The 22,599-nt window shown below is 39.8% G+C and overlaps 1 protein-coding gene across 1 annotated transcript in view; it reads left to right on the top strand.

Moving 5' to 3' along the window:
• MRPS27 (mitochondrial ribosomal protein S27) overlaps positions 1–22,599 on the top strand; it is a 1,668,787-nt gene that overhangs the window by 1,366,120 nt on the left and 280,068 nt on the right. The window contains exon 5 of the mRNA XM_044063934.1: positions 20,204–20,319. Coding sequence (XP_043919869.1) covers positions 20,204–20,319 — 116 coding nt within the window. The remainder of the gene's footprint in view (positions 1–20,203; positions 20,320–22,599) is intronic.

Raw genomic sequence — 22,599 nt, 5'->3', positions numbered from 1 at the left:
GGGTTGAAGGAGTGATTAGAGTGCCATTTTTGGATGAGATAGAGAAAGTTAGGGGAGTGGATTTAGATTTGCTTGGGGTAAACAAGAGTAATTTAGTTTTATTGGGGTTAAGAATGAGTTTGATGTCATTGATCCAGTTTTCAACTGCGGAAAAGGATTCTTGGGCCAACTGCTGTAGAGTAGTTAGAGATGGGGCTGCGCAGATGAGTGTCAAGTCATCTGCGTACTGTACGAGTGTGGCTTATTTGGGTGGAGGTATGCAGGTTGTTTGTGAAGATAGAGAAAAGAAGTGGGCCCAGTATTGAGCTTTGAGGCACGCCAATGAAATTGGAAAGTAGTGGAGATAGTACGTCTTGCCACTGGACCGATTGCTGTCCGTCTTGTAGGTAACTGTTAAACCAGGATATAGTAGAGGGGCCAAAGGATAGGGAGGTTAGAGCATCTATTAGTTTTGGGTGTGAGACCATGTCGAATGCTTTGGAGAGATCTAACAAAATAGCAGACACAAAGTTGCTATTGTTTCTATGATGATTAACTTGATTTGTAAAAGAGAGAAGAGCAGTGGTTGTGTTGTGATGTGGACGGAAACCATGTTGAGTGGGGGATAGAAGATTGTGTATGTCCAAGTATTGCATAACTTGAGAATGAATACATTTCTCAAGAAGCTTAGATATTGGAGGGAGTATAGCTACTGGACGGTATTGGAGAAATCCTTGGAATGGCCACCTTTATGTAGAGGTAGGATGTAGGATGTTTACCATATTTGAGGGACATAAGCTTCCTGAATGGACCGATTGATAAGGATTGGGACTGGGTAAAATAGGGAGTTGGCTGCTATTTTTAGAAAGTTAGCAGGTAGTCTGTCAGCATCTAGAGTAGTAGGTTTCAAGTTCAGAAGGAGTTTGTTTAATTTTAGAAGTTGGAACAGGTGAAAGAGTGAAGGAAGGTACGTTATATGGAGTTCTAGTAGCGTTACATATAGAGTTTTCTTTTTTAGGGGTTGATGAGGGGTTAGTCTTGGACAGCTGGGTAGACAGTGTCTGGATCGAGTTTATAAAGTGATGATTAAATTGGGAAGGGATGTCTTGATTATTCTTATTTGGGGAGGTGGGGGCAGGGGTAGTTGTTTTACCAGATTTTAGAAGGGAATTGATAGCATGCCAACATTTTGGGGGGATTTTTGAATGTTTGTTTTGGAGAACGAAGAAGTAGTTTTGTTTATCTAGTTTGGTTTGTTTTTTGGTCAGCTTCCTGAGCTGTCTATAGTTTTGCTTGTCTTGGTTGGAGCTGTCTTTTTTCCATTTCTTCCAGGCCTTATCTCTAGACTTTAGTAAGGCTCTCTTGTCTCTGCTTAGTCACGGATCATAATTTGCTTTGGCTCTTATTTTCCTGATAGGTGCGATTGAGTTAAGAACATCGATAAACATGCTGTTAAAATAGTCAACTGCTTGGTCTAGTCCTAGGGGTTAGTAGAGGTTTCCAGTTGAATTGTTTTAAAGTGTAATTTAAGTCCTGTTGGTTTATAGTATGGTCATCCCTGATCTGTCTGTAGGTTATAGGCTTTGGAATACTGGTACATTTCCTTGCAAGGAAAGTGGGGTGAAGGCATCTTGCCTGGTAGTATTGTTTGGGGTAGTTTACTAATGTCCAATCAATAATGGATTTTTTTGGGATGTTTTATCTATTCTGGTGGGGTCTTGTATGACTTGGTTAAATCCATAGAAATTCATTTGGTTGGTGGGGTTAATGGATTTGCAGGCTAACCAGTCAGTATTTGGGTCACCTAGTATAATAGATTCCTGTGGCAGGTTATAGCTTACCCATTGAAGGATTTATTCAATAGTAGAAGAGTTATTGCCTGGAGGAATATAGCTGCAGAGAATGTTGATGTGTTTTTCATTGTTTAGAGCTAGGACAGAGCCTATAGTTTCAGCATTTTGAATTTTGGGTATATGGATTTGAAGAGGTTGGAGGTTGAGTGTGCTTTTGAAAAGAATATCAACTCCCCCTCCCTTCCAGATCTGTCTAACCGAAGAATATTATATCCTGGGGGGAGGATTTCTTTGTTTTGGGTATTGTTTCAGCCAGGTCTCAGTAATAAGTATGTCAGGGGAGTAGTGACTAATGAATGCATGCAGGTCAAGGAGTTTATTAGAGAGAGTTTTGGTGTTGATGTTAATGATGAGTAAGTCAGATTTTTCTTTGTTAGGAAGTATGTTGTCACATGGTCCTGGGTTTGGGTGTATGTCACCTGTGGTCAGAAGTATAGTACTGATAGTTATGATATGTTTAATTATGTGTGAAAGGTTTTTGAGGTGTATGTTTGTTGATTTTGGAATGTGTGGCTGGGGTAGGCGGATCTTGTTAGTGTGCACTATATTGTTTTCAGTAAGTAATGTTGAAGAAATGGTGAAATCTGTGTGAGTTTTACTATGTGTTATAGTGTATGTTGTATGATAAGGAAGTATTCTCTAGGGGTATGGCAGTATTTATTGACGTACTATGAGTTAGGGTATTGAGGGCGAGTAAGAACAATGGGAGTAAGATGTACATTGTAAAAATTTTATTAAATAAGGAGATGCTTTCTCAGATTCAGAATAGAGGACAGTCATTATCAGTTTACCATTTTTACCTTTTGACTGACTGCTGCTCCTAGGCTAGTTACAAATTGGCTGACTCCAGTAATTCATATTACAGGACAAAGGGACATCCGCATTTAGCCATACATATGACTCCATCACACATGCACTGTCCAAAGAAGTGGATGACAGGGTCTTCGCTTTCCTCAAGGAATGCTTCCAAAGTCTTGGTTTCTCCCTCAGCAACCCAGAATCAAATTGTATTCCCTTCAAGATAGGTATATTCCTGTGATTACTTCTAGACTTCGGTTGCCAAAAGGTATTTGTCTCCCAAGAGAAGGTGGAACATACTTCCACAAAATGGCACAGAAAGGGGAAGATGTAAACCAGAGAGTATCTCTGGGATCCAACTTTTGTCATCTTGATGGTACTTTTGGCCAGATTGCGTATGAAGAGGCTTCACTAGTACCAGAGATCAATTTAAAACCAACATTCCCGGTCCATAAAATATATGGTTCACATTTTACCCTGCTTTTCTAAGGAGATTAAATGGTGACCCACCCAAGTCAAAATGAGCTTGAGAGCTTCTTTTACTCAGCTCCCTTAACCAGACACTAACAGATGCTTCAGACCTAACCTGGGAAGCATGCTTACAGCATTTCAAGTCGAAGACTTTTGGAATGCAGCCCAAATGAGGAAGTATATAAGCATGAAGTAAGTGATTTACCAAGATGTACTCACTGAAGGCCTTCATATAGTAGAAAAAGTAGTCACAGGCAGTATGACAGTCAAGTAATACATCAACAAGCGGGAAAGACGCAAACATATCACCTTTGCAGGCTGGCAATGATTGTATGAGGAACAGCACTGCAGTCTCATATAACCATAGAGGTAGTATACATTCTGTCACGTCAAAATGCAATGATCAGCTTGGCACATCATAACACAGATTCATTTGAATGGATGTTACACAGAGATGTCTCCTTCCAGCTGGTACACAACCAGGCTCTTCCATGGGTAGACCTGTTTGCATTTCCAGACAGTGACCAGCTGAAAAGTTCTGCTCAAGAGCATTTCAATTTAAGAAGGAATCAGGGCTTTGAACTTAGACCAGTGTCCATGATATCCCAGTATTTAAGTGGGCTTTTCACTACAAGATTAACCTGTGCTTCCATCAATGTACATGTTTTGGCTATCCCAGCCTGCTTTCTGATGGCTTTTCCTTGCCATGTCTTCTACTTATAGTTTCTAAAAGGAGTATTGCACATGACGATCGTAAACCATGGGACCAAAATAATAATGAAAAACTGATGCTGTCACCTTTTGAACCTGCAGCCACAGCCCCTTTTATGTACCTGACTTGGAAAAAATCCATGTTTGTAGCTATCACCTCAAGTAAGAGATCCAAGCACTGATGTGCACAGAACAATTATTAGCTTTCTGCAAGGAGAAGATGAATCTTAGAACAAATCTCCCTTATGCCTAAGGTAGTAATTGGATTTTCCTTTAGTCATACCATCCATCAACCTGTCTTCATTCCCAATCCATAAAACAGGAGAGAAAGAATGTAGATTCTAAGGTTTGGAGTACTGCTACACAGGTAATTGTGATACTGTTTGCATAGAAGCAATGATAATAGAAGTTACAAGCAGCTGTTTACCTATTTTGCCACATGAAAAGCAGGGAAGGGCAGTGTGAGTACAATTTCTAAATCTATGGCCTACTCATTTTCTTCTGTTGTTCTACCCAATGTAAGAAACTCAAAGGATTTTAGACTGCAGCAGTTGCAGGGGCACATCTGCAGTTATGGCTTTCCTTAGGGGACTCGCAACATGGGTCATTTTGGAAGCAGCTACTTGATTGTCCATCAGCATTTGCTAAAAGCATTGCAAGCAGATACTGCAAGGTGTATTGCAATTAATCCACTCTTTTCTATTCATCTCCCTCGCTTGATAGAGCCCTGGGAATCTTCGTAATAGCCAGGATTACTGCAGTAGTGATCTAGTATGGTTTTGTGAAAGACTACCATAATAGTAGATGTTCGTGTAGATCATTTCCATTCCACCATCCCCTTTCTTACTGTGGAGCATCATTTGCTGTGGTGGGCACTTTAGCCTTAGCTTTTTCTCCCCTGTTTATAAGGTATTGAGCTTGTTCATGTCATACTAGAATTTGGGGAGCCCTGTTTCAACTTACTGTAGTCCATTTGGGTCTCTTCTACTCTGTACTCCTAATAGTCTTTACAAGCCCTTTCACCCTAAACTTTCACTGTACTTGACCTTACAGCATGGGCCAGAATGTTCTAATATTGTGTGAGCAGATGTCAGTTTGTACTGGTAATGTCCTTCTGTCCCAGAGGGATAGGCACCTACAACCTCTGGAGGCACAACCCTTTACATCTTTGCTCAGATATCAAGGACAAAATGAAAAGTAATGGAGGAGCAAAAGCCCAAAATCTGAGACGACTTCTAAATATTACACTAATTCACTTAGAGTGAATAGAAAAGCATGTTTTGCTCTATGTATGTATTTTCCAAGTAGTAAAAAGTATGCATCTCTGTTGTCTTCCATTATACTGACCTACTTTATATAGTGTTAAGTAATTTACTAGAAAATCAAAACAGAGCAAAAATGAGGAAATTATTACGGAAATTCTTCTAAATAAGAGACAGGTGAGAGCAATGTCAGGAGAAGGAAGAGTGCTAAGCTGTTGAAGTCGGGCTAGATGTCGTGACCGTCAGTGGCTGAAGTCCCAGTACTGTACTTCAACAGTGATCTTGAATATTTTGTCAAGTTCTTATGCATTCGTACTTTTTCCTTATTGGTCATTCAAGAGGGTACTGATACTAGTGACTGGGACATGCCTCTGCTGTTGTAAACGGTTACTCCAAATAGGACTAGATGCAGTAGAATGGACAACTATTTTTGAATAAAAAATTGTGGAAACTGCATCAGAATTCTTTACTGGCTAACTTACTTAAATTAAAAGATGAGATGATCCCTACAACGGTCAGGGGATTAAAAGGAAACAAATGCCTAAAGTTTAGGAGTAGCATTTTTAACTAAAAGCATTTTTATTCAAAAAACTGTGTATATACTTATAAACAAGAAAACAAAACAGAAAGAAAAGCAAATTCACACACTGTATCAAACAGTTCTTGGGTTTTACACACTTCCCAAAATATGAAACTCTACAGTGTTCATTAGATGAATTGTATCTAGAGATTGGATGTTTGTCCATTTTCTTCTGATTCAAATGATGGGACTCTGATCTGTTCTCGGCACCTGCAAATGTGTAGAACCGGGGCTTTAACTCCTCCCCTATTCATAATCACTCCCTGCCTCTTCCTCTCCCTGAATACCTCAGATCTCATTTGCCTCCTGAACTAAACAGTTTGTACATTTGTAGGGCTGTAATCTCCAGTTCTGCACCAATGGTAAGTCAGCAGTTATTTTCTCTTTTATTAAGCCTTTAAGCTTAGACTTAACTTTTTTCACATTTCCCTACCCTTGTTTTACCATTTATGTATATATATATATATATTTTTCACATTTCCCTACCCTTGTTTACCATTTATGTATATATATATATATATATAAGTTCTTTCTCAAGCTTCTTTATTTCTGTCGACTTTGCATATATCTGTATTAAGCTTTTAGATTAGTATTATCTTATATTGTAGGTAGATAAGGCTTTTAGGATCATTAAGGGATTACTGCTTGGGTATTTTTCGGTAGTGCCTTGTAGTTGTAAGTTACGTCTACTGTGTGGGACATTCTAGTTGAACTTTAACAGTTTAGTTGTCTTTTGTGTGATGATTGTTGCTGTGGGTTTCTGTCTTTCAGTGATACAATATGGACCACATGGGCAGGAGCTTCAAAAAGTGTTTTAAGTTTGGCCACAAAATTCTCCCACAGGACCTCCACACCCACTGTATATATCATCTGAGAGCAGCCCATCTTGACACTTACTGGAAGGCCTGTGCTTTTTTGGTCACAAGGCATTCCAAAGTTGAAAGGACAAAGCTAATCCTTAAAGGTTTGTTAGCAGCTCAACGGGGGTCATCTCTGTCATCTGCATCCTTTTCAAAGATTGTGGACAAGCCAAATCAGAAAGAGAAAGACAGAGTAACAAAAGTCTCAGAGAAGCAGGGTTCCTGAGAAGAGTTCAGAAAAAACAAGAAAATGGTCCCCCAACCAGACAGCTATCCTGGATCCAGCAGCAGAAATTGTGAAGCCATCAAATCCAAAGTCAAGTCAGATCTGATCTCCTTCACCTCCAGTACTTTTCAAACCAAAGGCGGTCAGCCTTGGGTTACATTCCCTGATTCTTCAAGAAGGACAGTAGTTGAAGGCTTCTTCAGCAGTCTCTTCATCGGGATTTGCCCATTGTTTGTGGAGCCTTGCTGATGTCAACAAGTTGATGCAGAGGTTTCTTTAACAACAGGTTCAGCTGGAGGATATCCCAGCATTGTCTGTGCAGAGCAACTTGAGAACACATCATGTGACCTCTTCACTTCAGGAATCCGATATCAGTCTGATTCATAGATCTGCAGCACATAGATCCTAACATACCTGGATCACCTGCTTTGGCACCAATAGACCTTGCGTCATTGACAATGACATTACCCCACTCTCTTTTAGCTCTGACCTTATCAGATCAGGAAGATAATCTGAGCTGAAGCCTCAGAAGACAGGTCATCTTTGTAGCTTTCAGATCTGTCTGTTCCTCTCGGTGCATCTGCTTTCAGCTTCAGATCTGGACAGGTCAGCACTGGTGAAGTTCTCTCAGCTCTGGCCCCTTGAGAGTCCTTCTCAATTCAATTTCCGACTGAGCATTTGAATCCTTCAACAGGGTTCTTGCTACAAGAAAAGGGGTGCATCCAGCATGTTCAGTTCCATTCTGGCCCCTTTCTTTTTATGCCTTCACCTCTGCACCAACAGGAACAGCCGGCTTCCAAAAGTCTTGGGGAAATGCTCACTCTGAACTCCCAGTCTAATTTGGATCCATAGTCTGAGGCTGCACAACACCAGGTCCATAAGAAACAGACTTTTAAAAGGAAACTTATAGATTCATCACCCAAATCTGTCATGGAAGACAAAGACTTGGATGAAGGGGAGGGATCCCCTGTGTCCCCTTTTGAAGGTGTTACCTTTGGTGAAATCCTGGAATTGATGAAGCAAAAAGCAGGCTAGTCCACTGATACACTTTCCTCAGAAGATTCAGTGTTTCTGGAGGCTTTTGGAGATGGCTGTTCTAACTCCTGGGCTGTCTGTTCTCCTGATATTCTCATTGATATGGTGGCTCTTTGAGCCTGGAAAGAAACAAAGACAGTGGATGTGATGCCTAAGAAACCTGACAAAATCTTGGCATTTCCTAAGGATTGGACAAACTGGAGTAAATGTCCTCCAGAAGATGCTATGGTTGTAGCAGCGGCCACAGAAAGAAAGAGCTGTCCAAACAAAATACATCCGTTCATCCCCCCCCCCCCCCAAGTAGGGAATCTAGGGCTGTAGACAGATTTAGAAAATGGGCTTATGATTCAGTGACCTTTTCCCTTAAAACACTGAACTTACCCCGCTCATGTCACATGCTTCTAGAGAGAATTAACCAAAGAGCTTACCAGTTCTGACTTGGGTAATTTGCCCGCAGATGTCTAGAAAAATGTGTAATCTAAGCCATTTAACCTCAACTCGCTTTCTAACTTCTGCTGTCCAATGCAGTTGATGGAACAGTGAGAGCAGCAGACACTGGTAAAGCTGTATATCTTCATGCCTGGATGCAGTTGTGTGATTTTGGGGAAGGCGTTAAGATGTCCTTCCTTAATGCCTCTTACGATGGTTCCACTCTTTTTGGATGCATGGTTAAGGCACACTAACCAGGATCAAGAAGGATGGTAAGACCCTGCCTGCCATGGGCATCTGTTTCTCAACTCCACAGTAGATCTTTTCAAGGAAGTCAACAAGGAGGAATGATGTGGTTCAGAAAAATCTCAGGGTTTTAACCAAGATGCTTCCTTGGATAAACCTTCCTGTGAGAAGAGGGAAGCAGGAGTTTCAGTGGATGTTGCTCTAGGGGCAGTGTGCAAAACCAAGGATTTCTTAGATCATTTTTAGAGAAATCCTTCCAGCGCTCCAGAAAGATTGCCTGACAGCTGCACTCTGAAGGCATTCGGGGGATATTTTATCTCTGCACCAACAAACTTGGCAAGCCACCACTCCGGATTCACGAGTGCTTTGGATAATCACCAGAGGATACACAATTCCCTTTCTTTAGCTTCCCCAACAACCCATGCAAGAAAAAGCATTCCCCTAGTACTACCCACCAAATGGAATCCAACACAGCAGAAGTGAAAAATCTCTCAGAAAAAGAGCAATCCAACAGGTCCCACCAGACAAACTAGGATCCAACATCTTCTCCAGGTTCTTTTTAGTTTCAAAAAAGACCAGGGACCTGTGATCAATTTTGAACCTCAGTCATGTAAACAAGTGTAGGAAACAGACACAATTACATATGGTCACAGTTCTATCCAATCTACCTCTACTCAGGAAGGAGGATTTCATGTGCTCGGTAGATCTCCAGAATCCTTGTCATGTAAAGATAACACATTCAAGATTTCTCCATTTCAGGGTGGGAGCCAGTCATTATCAATTCTGAGCTCTGCCCTTTGATCTTACTACAACACGCTGAGTGTTCACTAAATGTACAGTAGTAGTTGCAGCCTTTCTCAAGCTGCAAGGGTTGCACGTTTTTCTGTAGTTGGACGATTGGCTCCTAAATGCTCCAACCAAGAATCTACTCATCCACAGATGGGACACTTTACTCCAGTTGTTTCACAGTTTCGGTGTCAGTCAACATCTTCAAGAGCCAACTAAATCCAACTCGGTCACTAGAATTCATCAGCTACCACCTAGACACATTGAACCAGATAGCTGTCTTACCACACTCCAGGATTCTTTCCTTTTGCAAAGTAGTAAATCAGTCCCACAGCAAGACTGATTCTAAAACTACTAGGTCTTATGGCTTCACCAATCACTCTGGTCCACTTTTCTCATTTCAACATGAGTGTCCTTCGGTGGACTGTATCAGTTCATTGGTTCCAACTACATCATCCATTGAGTAAACCCATCAGACTAACTCCAGTATGCAGGACTCATATCAGCTGGTGAGAATCTTCCCCAGTTTTTTTTCAAGGGCTGTCCATTCTGCCCCCTTCTCCCCATGACTGTGGTCTCCACGGGTGCTTTCCTTTTAGGATGGGGGGTATTACAAAGTGAAGACTGTTAAAGGTATATGGACACAACTAGAGGCCGATCTTCACATCCACATTATGGAGATGAAAGCAGCCTTGTTAGTAATGCAGACATTTCAAGACCTTCTGCCAGAAGATGTGATTTTCATTCAGATAGACAGGTATGTCATTAGTCTGGTACATCAACAAACAAGAGGGAACCATATCTTATACTATGTGTTGGGAAGCAATGAGGGTTTGGCAATGGACGATGTCTTGCCATCTCTTTCTTGTAGTAATGAACATCCTAGGGACTTCTAATATGATAGTGAATGAGCTAAGCAGAAACTTTCTTCTGCCTTACAAATGCTCCCCCAGCCAAACAGTGGTGAAGAAAAATTTCCATCACCAAGGCCAGTCTTGTTACAAGCTGTTTGCATCTCACCTAAACAACAAGTGCAGCAGTTACTTTGCCCTCAACCCTCCTCAGGGTCAGTCACTAAGGGACTGTCTGGTCCACAGTTGGCCCCCAGGTTTTCTGTATGCCTTTCTCCTCTTCCCTTAGATCACAAAGTTCATTCAGAAAGCCAGAAGGTACAAGTTGAAAGTGATCCTCATTGCTTCTTATTGGCTGTGACAAGTTTGGTTCTGTTCCTTCAGCCTCATCTACTGTGTCCTCCCTGGACACTGGCTCACAGTCTAGATCTCCAGTCTCACTCATTTGGTTATCCTCTCATGGATCTAGACACCTTCAATCTAACCCCTTAGTTACTCCAGTTTTAACAATGGCAAAGATGCCAGGTTTTCAGAAGAGGTAGTTCACATTCTAACAGCTTCTCAGAAATCCAGCAGCAGGAAGGTTTACTGAAGTAAATGGAAAAGGTTTTCATTATGGGCCATTGAGAAGGGATTAGATCTTTTTTCTGCTTCTCTCCTTTCAGTATTGAATTTCTTATTATAGTTGTTTCATAAAGGTTCACTATAAAAGTCCAATTTGCAGCTATTTCAAGTTTTCACTTTGGCTATAATCAGACACAAGTAGCCTTTTTAAAAGTTTCTAAAGCCTTCCTGAAGGGTACTTTCCTTCTCGGATCTCCCATAAGAAATCTTTTTTCCTCCTTGGGATGTGACAGTAATGCTGCAAGCCCTTGCACAATCTCTGTTTATAACAGCAAGCTCAGTAGATCTTAAGTACTTAACATGGAAAACAATCGTCTTGGTGGCAGTCACTTCAGCCAAGAGAATCTCTGGGATAACAGGCTGTTTTTTTGCAAACCACCATATCTGACCTTTCATAAGGACAGAGTCTTCTTGAACCCAAATCCTTCCTTTATTTCCTAATGTGGCACTTAAATTCTTCCTTTATTCTTAAGGTGGCATCCAAAACCAAAATCAATCAATCCATAAATCTTCCAGTTTTCTTTCCAAAGTTCTCAAACAAAGGGGAGTATATGTTACAGTTACTTGACTTTCATAGACAACTTAGATTTTAACTCCCTAGGACAAAAGACTTAAGAAAATCAGGTCAGCTATTTGATGCCTTTTCCAAAGTTAAATTAGGGCATGGTGTTTCCAAAGTCACTTTTTCTAGATGGTTGTCAAACTGCATTTTATTTGTTCACAACAAACTGTTTACACCATTATCAAAAGAAAGACTCATTCAGCAAGGTCGGTGGCAATATCCACAGTTTTTTTCAACAAAATCTGCCCATTGATGAAACTTGTGCTGCTGCAACATGATCAGTTGTTTATACCTTTGTGTCTCATTATAAAGTAGGCATACAATCCAGATCACTCTCCTGTTTTGGCCCTACTAGACTATAGATTTTGTCCCATCAGCTGAATTAGACAAAAATGGACAACATCCGATACGCAAGTTATGTAATCACCGTAATGATAGCTCTATGTTATCCTATTTTTGTGTGGTTCAACATCCTTCTGTCCTTTTTCCTTCCACATAGTCACCTGTTGAGCCTCGATGAATGGGTGGTACTCTAAGGAGTCTTGCAAACCTCAGGCTCAGCTGATTGCTCCTTCTTTCTGCAGTAGATACTTTTATGCTCGACTTGGTTCAAGCATAGTTTTCAATAAGATATCAATATATGTTCATGGGCAAATTTGATCTGAGGTATTCAGGGAGAGGCGGAGAAGGATTATGTGTAGGAGAGGAGTCAAAGCCCAGGATCCACACTTTTGGAGATACAAAGACTGGTTCTGAATTGGATCCGAGTCATATTAGTTAAACCAGACAAAAGTACGACAACATAGTTCTATCATGGTGAGTACATAACTTCTGTCAGTTTTTTAGTGTAGACTCATAGACTAGTACTAGGCTAATGGCCTTAGTGGGCCATTTTAAGCCTAGCCAATTACCCTGTGTGAAAAATCAAACCCTGCACCTTTGGTTTATAAGGCAAATACCTTAACCATTATGCCAACCACCTATAAACCTCTATACTAAGCCAAAGACCAATCCTCTGGGGAGTCAGAAACAACCTCGAGCCATGAATCTGCAGGAGAATACTTAATGCACATTTTAGGCAGTAAACAAAGTTCAAAACCAAAAATTCTACATTGTAATAGGAATCCTCCTCTCAGGAACCAATAAGACAGGCAGTGGGCGTTATGTCCACTTGACACGCAAGCATTAATTCAAGGACTGACTGGATTTCTACTTAATGGAGGAAAGGCAAGAACACTCCCAGAAAACATAGAAACAGTTATCTTTTTCTAATCCCCTACATGTCTAACATTCTAGTCCATTGAGCAGGAGAATAAAAAAAAATAGACTCCCTGCAGATATCCAGTATGCAGACCCTGTTGTTCTCTTTATATGTCCAGTCTCTCGACTCTGCTTGTTAAAGTTAGAGTAATCAATTGTGAGATATCTGTAGGTGGAGTTTGGCCTAGATTCCACTTCCTAAGGGTCAAAACTTCAGCTCTCCTTGCCAAAATACTAAAACTGTCTCAGTCGACAGTCATTCCATTATCCAGCAATTGATCCCAAAAAAGCAGCTATACATGTTGTTTAAACTCGTATTGCACCCAACCCGGAAAGGTCTTCAATATTAAATCCATCCAAATTTAAGTCGTATTGATCTTCCAAGAGGATATTCCTGTAAACCTAAAGGTCTATTTTAAAGAGGCCATAACCACCCTAGCAGTCAGTGAATTTATTTTACTTACCAGCTTGCCCCTTACTAGAATAGTCTGATAATCCACAGAAAGAAGGTAGGAATCCACACAGAGTAGAATTTAGTGCTTTCGTCTCTATTAGAAACTTCATCAGAATCATTCTGATGAAGTTTCTAATAGAGACAAAAGCTCTAAATTCTACTCTGTGTGGATTCCTGACTTCTTTCTGTGGATTTACAGTTTTTGTGACTGTTTGTTTTTACTTTAGAATAGTCTGATAAAAAAAACTCTCCACACCTCCAGTTTTAAGAATCATATCTTTCTAGAGAGGAGAACGTTCTTATTTTGATAGTCAAGCTAGTTTTAAATATAGCAACTCTAATACAGTATTCACATTTTGGAGACCTAGTACTGCAAAATGTAATGGGAGACTCAGAATCTCTGACAGAACTGTGCATGTAGAGTCAGAACAAAGAAAATCCAAGGTGGCCTTTTTTAATTTCTGTAGACCCAAGCGATCTGAAATGCCCAGTATATTTAGCTTGCTGTGCAGCAACAAGGACAAAAAATATTTTAAATGCTTGTATTCACTGGGTAGAAAAGCTAAATTAAACTGGGAATAAACCACTATGTCATCCGATGTATTGCTAACATGCTCACAGGTAGGATGCCTGAAATTAAAATAGGAGACGTTATCTCCATGGAGATCAGTGATCACTGGAGTTCCCCAGAGTTCTGTTCTGGAACCTCTCCTATTTGGAGTCTACTTTTCTGAAGTAAAAACTAATGCCAAAAGGCTCTGGTTGACTAAGTTTGCAGATGACTGCAATCTACGAGCAGTCATTGAATCCACAAATGACTTGGCCATCCTGCAGAAAGGTTTGTCCCAAATAAATAACTGGTGCCAAAATCATTGACTGAAACTAAATGCCGTAAAATGCATTATGTTATCCTTTGGGAGGTTGTCTACCACAAGGAACTACCACATTGAAAATGCACCCCAAGAGATGACCCAGTTTGAGATTTGGGAGCTCATGTAGACAGTAACTTAACTTTCAACCATTTCGGAACTTATGTAGACAGTAACTTAACTTTCAACCAACATGTGACCACTGTCATAAGAAATCCCCTCTATAAGCACAGCTTATAAACGGATTGTGCCTATATCTTCAGATGTCATTGTCCCCTTTTACTCAGCCCTCATTAGGCCAGTCATTGAGTATAATGGCCCCCCATTCAGTATGTATGTATCCAGGACATGCAACAACCTGAACACCCACAAGGACTGAAGGCCTAAACAATATGTCCTACATGGACTGAGTCAAAGTCCTGTCGCTGTATTTGATGTCCTACAGACTGCTAAGAGGTGACAGTTGTCTGGCATGCAAGGCATCATCCATCCCATTACTGATGGATTTTACTACACATCAGCAAGTCAAATGCTATCAGAAATACCCAGTCTAGGGATCTATACCTCTTCTGCAACATTAACAGAACAGTTTGGATACTGCTGCTCTAGAACAGACTTACCATCTACCTTAAACAAAGTTTGTCCCTGTCCTTATTCAAGAGCAACTTGGATCTATTGATGAGAAGCAGAAATTTTACCCCAGGAGTATCTGTCCTTGTACTACTGATGGACAGTCTGCCCTTAAATGCTTTATCCCAAGTATGTGTGTCCTCAAATTATCTATGGTATGATCTCAGTTATTTTTACTAGAGGTAATAGATATAGTTATTGATCATGGGATAAGTAAGACCATTTTAACACAAAATGGTATAGGTTAATTCAAGCACCAAAAGGGAAATTGACTAGGCTTAAAATGGCCCACAAAGGCAGCCAACCTAGCAGTTGCCTATGAACCTATGAATGCTTACAGCAGCTTAGCAGATAAGGAGTAATTTAGTCTAATTAACTGAAATGTACTTGTATTAACCATATACCCTGAAACTGAACTGCACTGGTTTAACAGCTGTGTAACAAGTTGAAAACCATTTTTGGGGCTTGACTCTGCATACAGTGTTAATTTAGTTTCTTTACCTGCTGCTGAGACTTGAATCTTGCATAAGGGTTCTGCGTAGATTGTAAAAAGAAGTGGGTAAAGTAGGCAACCCTGACTGGTTCCCATACCCAAATGAAATCTAATTAAAGTCTACCATTTTAATCTTAGTAAATAGCCCAAAATGCAAATTCTTAATTAAAGAAATAAAAGATTGTGGAAACCATGGCTTCTAAGTACCAGAAAGGGAACTGTCTATCCAAAGACGCTTTCCATGGCCATACTTAAATTTAACAACTGAGTCTTTAATTCTGAGGCTTATTCCACCAGTAAGGATTTCTTTAAGATGTTGTCAGACATGGTTCTATTTGGGATAAAACCCATTTGGTCAATGTATTAACTGGGTGATGCATTTAGGAAATCTGCTTGCCATTATGGCTATGAACAATTTATAATTATTGTCCAAAAGTGATATTGGGGGGTAAGCAGTCATTACTCTTAACTACTAATTCTGAAGGCAGCTATCACTGTCTTCAGAACACTTTCCCTCCAAACAGTTTCCCTACCATTTCTAGTCTGTCCTCTCCTTGAGTACTAGATCCTGGATACCAAGCCCAGTGATTTTGCTATGGTGCCTTTCCAGCTTGTTTCCGTATTACAGGCATAACACCAGGATATATTTTTATATGATTTTCTCACAGTAACCTTACTAAGCATGTAAATGCATCATAATAGCTGTGTAGGATATCATTGCTGTGGCCCTTTACACTAATTGAGATGTTAGGACTGTACAACTGTTCCCAGATGTAAACATGGGCACATTCTCAGTTTACTTTCAGACTGCAGATGTGTTTTGCTATTTCTGTATTCTCAAAATCCAGAAAACCTAGGATATTAAGTAAATTAATTTGTTTTAAGTGGTGTTTTCAAAACTTGATCGTGTATTTACTTTTATAGTTTGGTTTTAGTAGTTTTTGGCCTAATAACTTTACATGGTGCCCCAAAAATATATTCTGCTCATTCTGAGTTTAAGGCCAGCTGCAGTCTTCATTGTTTTGAGTGCATTTTCATACATCACCATATAAACTTTTTCATTATAACATGAAAAGATCATTTATTTTCCATTATTCCTTTCAGCAAATTGCACATTTTTCATACTTGTCTTTCCTTTTACACACATTTACAAAATTATTTTATGCCTTAGTTGCTAGAAAAGCATACTAAACACAGGATGTTTGTTCCAGTCTTGCCTTAACCACATCTGGTACTTGTTTCTTGAATTTTAGCTACAAAATACTACTTTGTACCTCTTGGATCCCTTATTGTCCTGCGGTGGTGGTGCTGCAGTAGCGTTGTCGCCTCACAGTAAGACGCTGTCCGGTTCGATTCGTACCTTCATTGAAGGTTGTGCATCAGGGCTGGTAACTTTGCACGTAAAAATCAACTACCAATCATTAGCGGACCGGAGTTCCGCTGTGGCGACCCCTAACCGGGAAAAGCTGAAAGACACAACAACAACCTCTTGGATCCCTTATTGTGACAATACATTCTAACATGCTCTGTTTCTGTCAGTCTGTCTCTCTTTTTTGTTTGCTTTTTTATTGGACTTGTATTCTGTTTTGCACAGTTCATTCTCAGTTAGTTTGTGTGTTCTCAAAATTTTATTTGCCTGCATTTATTCATACATTTTAGTAAGGTCAGGTCTGCTACTCTTAAAAACTTGCCCCTTGTGTGATCATTTGCTGTAAAATAGACTAGTAAGTCTTCAAATCAACAAATGTTACGTTTTTCTTCCCAAAAGCATAAAGCTCTATGGTTTCTGTAGGATGTTGTGCCTATGTAAAGGACAGCCAGCAAGTTCTTTTCTATGCTCACAGCAATTCTTGAACTGTCCTTGAAAAGCACAAGTATTAAATATCATCAAGTGCTCTTCATCAACAACATACATAAATGAGGCACGCTATACTATTCATGTTTGTTGGCTCTTCCAGTTGCAGCAAGAAATAGAATTTATAGGTCAAGAGCTTCCACTTGTCTTGCAGGAAAACAGTTTGTGGTGGTTGCAGCTGGACTGTTGTTATAATTGCAGATTATTATTCTGTATTTCTCAACAGTTAAACTTCCAAAAAGAGATATTTTCATTTCTGTAGATATTTGTTTCAGTACTGACACCTAACAAGTTTTGAATGTTTTTTTGTCAAGCACAATAAACAACTTGAGCACTGAATAATTTGTCAGCATGTTCTGTTCACTTTGCTTCTCGAATGAAGAATTCCAGATGACATGCAATATCCTGTAGCCAGGTCTTAGCATATCTAAAGATGTGGATCCCATTTGCTACCCGCAGTAGTGGTGCTGCGATAGCATTGTCGCCTCACAGCGAGACGTTGTCGCATTCGATTCTCAGAGCGTCTTCTGTGTGGAGGCATGCGTGAATGGGCATGCCTTCCTTGAAGGTTGTGCGTCAGGGCTGGTAACTCGTCACGTAAAAATCCACTACCAAACATTAGTGGACCGGAGTTCTGCTGTGGCGACCCTAACCGGGATAAGCCGAAAGACACAACAACAACCATTACCTAATATAAGTTGCTCGTATTTTCATGATTATTGTGCTTTGTGGGACTGTTACCTCTCCCCAGCAATTTTCACTTATTTGTAGCAAGCTAATTTCCATTTAAACAGCTTTTTATCTCTTTTCCAAATAAGTAAGCGTGCTGTTCTAGCAATGCTGTAGTGCCAGAACAATGCATATGTTAACACTGCTGCTTCACAGTTCCTTTGTTTGAGGTTCAGTCTTGATATCATTTCACTACCTCAGTGGTGCTCGTATGTTTTTCCTTTCCAGCATCACATTTCTCTAGATATTGTGGTTTCATTTTATGCTTTGGAGACATGTTGTTTGACTGGCTACTGTAAATTTATACAAGCATTTTGCCTTCTCACCTGTTCTCTGTTGTAGTTGAAAAAATCAGAAATTATCAGTTCACGTATTGCATTAAAAGTAGCCAAAGGAAACCAGTGTATGGGTTTCAGTTAAACTGTGTGTGTGTATAGATGTATAGATATATGTATATGTATATATATATATATATATATATATATATATATATATATATATATATATATATATATATATATAAAATATACAAACAAACACACACACTGGATATAAAAAGTGTACACACACCTGTTAAAATGCCAGGTTTTTGTGATCTAAAAAAAATGAGACCGCAATAATTCATTTCAAAACTTTTCCCACTTTTAATGTGATCTATAACCTGTACAATTTAATAGAAAAACAAATCTGTTTGGGGAAAAATTAAAAAAATAAAAAGCGTACAATAAGCTAGTTGTATAAATGTGCACACCCTTAAACTAATACTTTGTTGAAGCACCTTTTGATTTAATTACAGCATTCGGTCTTCTTGGGTAAGAGTCTATCAGCATGGCACATCTTGACTTGGCAATATTTGCCCACTCTTCCTTGCAAAAGTGCTCCAAATTTGTCATATTGTTGGAGCATTTCTTGTGCACCGCCCTCTTCATGTCATCCCACAGATTTTCTATTGGATTTAGGTCTGGGCTCTGGCTGGGCCATTCCAAAACTTTATTTTCTTCTGGTCAAGCCATTCTTTTGTTGATTTGGATGTATGCTTGGGGTCATTGTTGTGTTGAAAGGTGAAATTCCTCTTCATCTTCAGCTTTCTAGCAGGTGCCTGAAAGTTTTGAGCCAAACGTGACTGGTATTTGGAACTGTTCATAATTCCATCCACCTTGACAAAAGCCCCAGTTCCAGCTGAAGAAAAGAAAACCCAAAACATGATACTGCCTCCACCATGCTTCACCGTGGGGATGGTATTCTTTGGGTGATGCAAAGTTTTGTTTTTGTGCCAAAGGTACCTTTTGGAATTGTGGCCAAAAAAGTTCAACCTTGGTCTCATCAGACCATAACACATTTTCCTACATGCTTTTGGGAGACCTGATGTATTGTTTTGCGAATTTTAGCCAGGTCTGGATGCTTTTCTGTGTAAGAAAAGGCTTCTGTCTTGCAACCCTACCCCATAGTCCAGGCATATGGTGAATCTGGGATATTGTTGTCACATGTCGTACACAACCAGTACTTACCAGAAATTCCTGCAGCTCCTTCAGTGTTGCTGTAGATCTCTTGGCAGCCTCCCTGACCAGTTTTCATCTAGTCTTTTCATCAGTTTTGGAGGGACGTCCAGTTCTTTGCAAGGTCACTCTTGTCCCAAATTTTCTCCACTTTTTGATGACTGCCTTCACTGTGTTCCATGGTATATCCAATGCTGTGGAAAAATGTTTGTACCCTTCTCCTGACTGATGCCTTTCAACAATGAAATCCCTTTGATGCTTTGTAAGCTGTCTGCGAACCATGGCTTTTCCTGGAGCAGGCAACTGAGTAAATGTCAGGAAAATCCTACTAGGACAGCTGAACTTTATTTGGGGTTAATCAGTCTCTCTCTAATTTATGGCAGATGTGTCCCCAAGAAAACTGAATGCTGTAATTAAATCAAAAGGTGCTTCAAGAAAGGATTAGTTTAAGAATGTGCACACTTATGCAACCAGCTTATTGTAAGTTTTTTATTTTTTATATTTTTCCCCTCAACAGATTTGGTTGTTTTTCAATTGAATTCTACAGGTTATAGGTCACATTAAAGGTGGGAAAAGTTTTGAAATGATTTATTGTGGTCTCATTTTTTTATATCACAAAAAGCCTGGCATTTTAACAGGGTGGGGTGTAGACTTTTTCTATCCACTGTGTGTGTGTGTGTGTGTGTGTGTGTGTGTGTGTGTGTGTGTATATACACACACACACACACACACACACACACACACACACAAAATCCACTGGTAGTCTTATTTGCTAAACCAGTGGTAGTCTTATTTGCTAAAGATCACATACTGCAACATTGCTAAAAATACATTTTATTTTTTCCTGATCAACATCAAATTTCAGACATCAGAAAAGTTCTTTGTGTTCTGAGAGAGTAATCTAACTGATTTAAGTGCATTTGGCTCTTACATTAAAAAAGAAAAAGTACAGTAGATCAAGATCATTGTGGAACATGTTTTTATTGCATGCTGTTTAGAATGAATGCCCCAGCTGAGTTAACCACAAACGCAGACTGTTGTATAAGGAAACCGTTTGTACCGTGTTTGGAATCACTGCTGTACTGTTTTAGTGGTTGTTTTTCAGGTGATGACTCTGTATTGTTTTGTGTTTATACCCTTTTAGGTGCTGTCTCAGTAGTAACTGAGATAATGCTGCAAGAAGCATTTGATGAACTTTCAACCCAGCTTATCTCACTTTATGTATTGCATAAGTACTTGGCATCAACACCAGAGCTCAGTGTAAGCCTTGCATGTCTAAATTTGGATTCACAGAAAATGCATGCCTTAAAAAGTTTTGATTTGCTGTGTATTTTGCCTTATTATAATTGATTAATTCCATCTTCTTATGAAATGTCATTGTTGGTTAAATCATTTACGACATGCTTCTGAAAATTCTATAAATGTCAGAATAAGTTGTATTAATTCTATAGGCATGCATTATGTGTCACACAGACCCGCTTTAGCAACTCTGCAATTGAGAGAGAAGGAAAGATAACCTCTCTCAGCTGTTTATTTTGATCAGTAGCATGCAGCTTTTGTCGATGCATGTCATGATGTTATGCATCAGTGCCTCATCAGGAGAGCATGTCTAACAGTTATGACCCACCCACGCGTATACACACACACACACACACACACACACACACACACACACACACACACACACACACACACACACACGTAATTCAATTTTCTGACTCACTCAGTTCGGATCCCACTCGTGGCATGTTTTATTGAAACTTTCCTGCCTTTGATCCCTTAAAGCACTGGAGTGATATAAGTGCTTATGTGGCCGTTGGCTTGAGAGCCAGGACTCACATTGACACATTCTTCACTGGCTGACAGAGAGGACCATGATGCAAGACATACCATATATTCTACAAGTCCAGTTTGGTCACCCAAAAGTGTAAGGAGGAGGCCTACCTCATTGCTAAGAAGAGTATGGCAGCTCTAGAAACTGCCCAGTGCAGGGATCAATGTGAGGATACTATGCAAAACAATAGGCATTTGCTTAGAACACCATCAGAGGATTAAAAACTTGGAGGGTAGACATCCACCAAACTTTCTTGGAAGTAAGACCAAAGATTGCCCCATGGTTTTCACATATGGCCTTTTTATACTTGGCTATCAGGAGCTTGAATATACACCTCTTCTCCGGTTCACCTTATGACTAAGAGCTCAAGAGAGAGAGGTACTCTCCCAATTACCACCCAGGAGTTCCTCCTGGGATATTAACACACACACTGCCCATCCTGTAGCTGAATGAGTATAGCATCTCTCATCTTGCCTACTCCCATGAAGGAGTTGCTACTGTTCCTGTACCAGAGCTTGGTAGTTGCACACTGAACAGAGGATCCTTTCCACAGACCCTCCCCGAAGTCCAACAATGTTTGATGGCCTAAAATGAGGAATTTTCACTATATTCTACCATGTCAATGTCAGTGGCTCATGCCCTGGATTCAGAAATGTGTGTGACATGTAGAGAGGCCTGTCTCTGCAGGTGTGATAATACACTCTTAGAGCACATGACTTGACACCAGCACTAAGCATGTTCCTCCAGTGCATTTGACAAAAGACAACCCTGAATACTAGTGAGTACATTATTGCACATAATTGGACACCTGCCAATTATGCATTCAACTCCATGAAGTCCGTGGACCTGAAGATCATTATCCCTCACACAAGCTAACCACCACATCTCCTTTGGATCAACCATAAGGCCCACAAACTCCACCTTTGGTCTCCCATTCCTTTTGGTCTCCCATTCCTTTTGACAACGACATGGAGAGGGAGAGGGAACCCTTAGTTGCAACTTATAGTTAAGGTTGCTATTTATCCAGCCAGAACACAGCTGAATCCTACTTGCTTAGCAAATAAGAAGGCTGTGACACCCTCTTCAAGCTTCTTGCTGATTGAACTCTTGATCCAGGCATTCTAAACTGAACTCCTGTGTAATGTCCTTGATCAAGCAGCAGTCCCATGAAAACTGCATTTCATTATCTAAACAGTAGTGTAAACTTTTAGACAAAGTGTTTCTAGTATGGGGTTCCGATTACTCACATGTTTGCTTCTGTCTGTCCAGATTGCACTTCTCCCTAGTGGCTCTTGAAAATCTGTCAGCTCTCTCTCTGCCTTTGCTGAAGGAGAAACTAGTGAAGACTCTAATTACAGCTTCCATTATGGGCTACCATATTACGCGCAGTAATTTTGACTCATCTAACGCTGTGCCAGAGGGGGCAGTCTCAGGCATATGCCTGTAAAAGATGACTTATCTGAAGTACTTATCCCTCAAGAAGGAGTGCAGGTGGATATTTCCCCTTCTATGGAGAGATGCTTTTCAGCCATCCCTCTCACATTGATGACTTAGATATATATATATATATTTATATATAGATATATATATATATATAGATATAGATATATAGATATGTATATATATGTATATATGTGTATATATATATATATATATATATATATATATATATGTATATATGTATGTATATATATATATATATATAT

Source organism: Protopterus annectens, chromosome 2.part2 (assembly GCF_019279795.1).
Source record: "Protopterus annectens isolate FY-2018-M chromosome 2.part2, PAN1.0, whole genome shotgun sequence".
NCBI classification, from domain to species: Eukaryota; Metazoa; Chordata; order Ceratodontiformes; family Protopteridae; genus Protopterus; species Protopterus annectens.
The sequence above is the reverse complement of the archived record's forward strand: the minus strand, read 5'-3'. Positions and strand labels throughout refer to the sequence as shown.